This window comes from Poecilia reticulata, chromosome 16, assembly GCF_904066995.2.
Source record: "Poecilia reticulata chromosome 16, P_reticulata-male-v2, whole genome shotgun sequence".
In the NCBI taxonomy this organism is placed as follows: domain Eukaryota; kingdom Metazoa; phylum Chordata; class Actinopteri; order Cyprinodontiformes; family Poeciliidae; genus Poecilia; species Poecilia reticulata.
In genome coordinates this window covers 29,565,405-29,569,912 of record NC_088845.1, presented here as the reverse complement: position 1 = coordinate 29,569,912, position 4,508 = coordinate 29,565,405, and the positions used below count along the sequence as shown (strand labels likewise).

Genomic DNA, 4,508 nt, shown 5'->3' with positions numbered 1-4,508 from the left:
CTGTGAGGGAGATAAAAGAGGAGAATTGCTCAGAATCTCGTCTCCCACTTCTCCTTTAGAGTTAACTGCAGACGCCATCAAACGCTCGCGTCTTATGCCAAGCTTATTCCCATTCACTTGATTTTTTTTTTTTTTTTTTTTACACAATGATAAACTGTCAGCTGTGCTTACGGACAGCTGGATATGTATATTCCTTAAGTGACACTTTTTCCATATTCATTTTAAGAACTGTCCAGGTTTCTAAAGCATTTTCATTTAAAATTTAAAATACATAAAATGTATGTCTTGTTGCTTTTTCTCTTTTCTCTCTCAAAATTCTCAAGTTTTAATATAATTTTTTTTTTCAAATTATTTTTAAAAGCTGAACCAATCTATCCCAGTGTGAAGTTTTTCCATATAAATCCATTTCTGCTTCGTTATTTGCCTGCAGCATCACAGCAGCTCGGACCCGTGGCCAGACTTACAGGGGCAGTAGCCCAGGGCATCAATAATTTTTGGGGCATCCCTGAATGTTTTCCTTCTTTTTTTTTAATAATTCATATGTGCTTTTGCAAATGTATAATATTTAAAACTCATAGGCCAAATAAGATGAGTTGTATTTGTGTTGAGGTTTTTCTGAACAGAAACAATATTCAAGTATTTAAAAATGATGAAGTTATAGTTGATTTTTTTTGGGAGCAACATGCAGTTATTGGCTATGGGAGGTATTGAACCTATCATACATGGATTCATACCTGCTGATGTATGAATTAATGTCCTGTAATTTGCATTAGTAAAAGTTGCCCTTCGTCAATAGGACACCAAAAGCGACTCCAGCCCGGGGACCCACTGCCTTGTACGTCTGGCCCTGTGCAGACCATCATACTGCCACCACCATGTTTGACTGTTGACTGAAATGTTGAACTCGTTTAACGCCAGGTGCAACGGGACACCTTCTGCACTGCAAAAACACAAAATCTCACCAGGTATTTTTGGTCTCGAGCAAATATCTTAGATTTGTGTTATTTCCAGTGTACTAACTAATTCATTAATATTGATGAAAAAGTACAAGTTGTAAATTAAATCATCTGCCAGTGGAACAAGATATTTGTCCCATATTATAAGTTAAAATGTTTTGTTCGACTTAGGCGTGTTGTATTAAGCAATAAATAAGTTAATCGCTTGCTAAATTAAAATGAGCTCAATAATTTCCAGTTGCATGATTCATTGTTTTTCTCTTTTTCTACCAAAAACTAGATAACAAAAGTCTCCGATCTGATTCTTTGGTCTCAACTAGCCTTTATCATGAAGGACAATTGTATTTACAGAGACTTCATAATTTGTTTCATTTGTTGTTTTTGGTGTTTTTTTGTGTTTTGGACATTTAAAATGTCTTCCAGGGTTGTACCTAACCCCTGCGCCACCACAGCAGGGGTTGTGCTGTGGTGGCGCAGAATCTCTGAAGCCTGCGGGATTCTGGCTTCGGAATCCCGCAGGCTTTGTTCGACGCTGCGTCGAGGACAGTTGCGTCCTTGACGCAGCTGTCGCAGGTTCGATTCCCGGCCTTGGCAACCTTTGCTGCATGTCTTTCCCCTTCTCTCATTACCCACTTTCCTGTCAATTAACTATCAAATAAAGGCCACTAGAGCCAAAAAAATCTTTAAAAAATAAAATAAAATAAAATGTCTTCCAGTTCCAGTGTTAAATGTTTATTAGAATTTTAAGTTTATTGTTCTATGAGGATGTTTTCTTGGGTTATTATGCCATTACTGTTACCCGAAAATGGTCTCAAAACAAGAATATTATCATTTATTGTGATAACTTCTGGGAAAATTTATCATCCAGGAAATGTTATCATGACAGGCCTGATTCCACTGGCAGACTATTTCATTTATAACTATAACTTTTTCATCAATACTAATGAATTATTGACTTAAACAAGCTCCAATATCTTGATGAAAAGTTACTTGTCTTGTCTTAGTTCAAGTGCACTAAGACATCTGCACTAGACTGAAAATACTTGGTAAGATTTTGTGTTTTGACTCCCACATTTTTTCACTATTTCACATTTTGTTGCCTACTTCGTTCTTCTGTAAATTTTGGATTGTCAAAATTTGGCCATTTCCAGGTGTGAGTAAAATTTTATTCAGCTTTAAAAAAAAATTGGATTAATCATGGCTAATTCATCTGTAGGGGGCAGCTCTTTCCTTTGATAAATGAACTCAGCATTTAAAACTGCTACTATTCACTCAGTTTGTTGAGTTTTGTGACAAAACAAGCAAATACTGAACAAATTAAAACGGGGAGCTAGTACTTTTCCCCAGATCTGTATCTCTGTGGTCCGTGCCGTTGCCGCTCACCGCTGTGTGAGGTGCTCAGATGGATCTCCAGGGCCCTGGCTCCAGAGAAGCTCTTGTTGCATTGAGGGAAGGGGCAGACGCTGGGGGTCTGGTGGGGTCCGCCGTCACCGTCCTCCACCACCGTCTCCGTCTCCCGCTGCCGCCCACTGCAGTAGTACATCAGATGGGCCTGCAGGTTCCTCTCGCTCCGGAACCAGATTCCACACGCCTTGCAGGGGAAAATGTCTTCTAAAGAAGAGAAAGGACAAAACAGGGGGACATGATATGAGGACACAAACAATGCTTTGAAGTTTGAGTATGAAGATAAAAAATAAAAAAAAAGCTTGAACATAAACACTCCTCTTCTCCAGTTGTGACTCTCAAAGCCTGCATTAAAAGGCTTTTCCCACCAAATCCTGGGCTGCAGCCTATCGCTGCGGCGCTAGCACGAGGTCGCTAGCCCTTTCTCAAGGGCAAACAAGAACACTGGACCATCTGCTTCCAGCAGCCTCCCTGTCGAGCTGAACCCAGATAGCCCTCTGCTGAGTAAACAAACACACTATTTGCATGAGGCGAGCGTTCTGCAATTAACACGTTCGCTTCGGAGCCTCAGCGCGTGTTTACGCAAACCCCCCAAAAAAAAAAAAAACTTCAAGGTCGACGGTTCTTATCTGTGACGCAGAGACTCATCTGGGTTAATCTACGACCCGCCGGAGACGCCGCCGCTCGTTAAAAGCAGGTGACCGGGCAGGTGGGGAGCGGACCGGAGAAGGTGGAGGGAGTGGAACGTGTTCGGGCGCTTACTGTTGACGATGGCGGTGGGCAGGATGGAGGCCATGGCGGCCTGCTGCGGCAAGAGCTGGATGCTGTCCAGCAGCCGGGCCGGGTACATGCCCTCGCTCAGAGACATGTGGTTGACGGCCTGCAGGCGCGAGTCGAAGTCCACGGCGAACGCCACTAGCTCCTCGCCCTCCATCATGTTCTTGGTGGTGGTGCACCACAGCTGACCACCTGGACGAAACAGAGAGGCGGCTTAGTATCGGTGATGGTTCTAGAGTCTAACAGCTGCTGGACGGAAGAATCTATGGTTACGCTCCTTTATGCAGGACGTCACACAACGGGACGGTAAAAAAAAATACATTAAATGGCATTTCTATGATTAAATAAATGATTGAATTTAACAGTATAGCAAATGGGACAGTTACTGTCGTTCCTTGGAAAGTCAGGTTGATTAGAGTTTTCATTTCCTTCTCATTAGTAATCCATGACTTCCTGTTTCACTTTGGAATAAAAATGGCATCACACATTTCTGTTCTCCACCACCTCTATCCTGGATAAGAACTCATGTACTGTACAACTATGCATGGTGAACAGGAAGGTAAAAAATGATCAAAACATGTTATCTCATGGTCAGCAAGTTTCCATAGCGACCATTCGACACATCCCAAGTGGTTGTTTCTGAGCCATCCCAGGAAACATGGAGTTTGCTCAACTCTACCAGGATTTTAACTATTAACTTCAACTATTCTTCCTTATAAATAATAGTCAGCGCACCAAAAGCTGTGTTTTTCTGATGTTGGCACATGGTGACCTGACTGCAACTGTGATGAATTTACTTTATTTGCAAGCTTTCTTTGTGTTCTGAATTACACTGAATTAACAGAATTGTCCCTGTATAACAAACCTCCACCACAGCTGGGGAAACACTGATGCCCAGAGTCTTTTGGAGCCTCTAGTGGGTTTTCTCAAGATTTAGCTTCATTCTTTTCCCATCAACCACTCAGTTTCCTAACCCTGCTAAAGCAGACCTTTCTCTAAGTATGATGCTGCCACCACCATGTGCCACAATAGGGATGGTTCTAGAAGAAACCAATGAAAACAAAGGATTTTCAACACTCAAAAAAACCCCCCGAAATTGTAGCAGTTTCCATACTACTGAACTGCAAAAACACAAAACCTTACCAAGTATTTTAGTCTACTTTTTAGTACACCTGGAATTAAAACCAACTTAAAATTAACTTTTCAGAAAGATATAGGAGCTTGTTTAAGTCAGTAATTCTTGAATATTGATAAAAAAGTGCTAGCTTCACTGACAGATTTTTTTCACTTATCACATGGGAAAAATATAAGTGAAAAAATGTGCCAGTGGAACTAGTACTTTTTTATTGACTGAACACAAGCTCCTATATC

General features: G+C 41.2%; 1 protein-coding gene across 3 annotated transcripts in view; it reads right to left on the bottom strand.

Annotated features, from left to right (window-relative positions):
- The window catches only part of zfpm2a (zinc finger protein, FOG family member 2a), a 164,486-nt gene that overhangs the window by 3,631 nt on the left and 156,347 nt on the right, over positions 1-4,508 (bottom strand). For all 3 annotated transcript variants that reach the window (XM_008431811.3, XM_008431810.3, XM_081597627.1), the window contains 2 exons: positions 3,123-3,329; positions 2,340-2,567 (listed from right to left, as the gene is read on the bottom strand). In XM_008431811.3, coding sequence (XP_008430033.1) covers positions 2,340-2,567; positions 3,123-3,329 — 435 coding nt within the window. The remainder of the gene's footprint in view (positions 1-2,339; positions 2,568-3,122; positions 3,330-4,508) is intronic.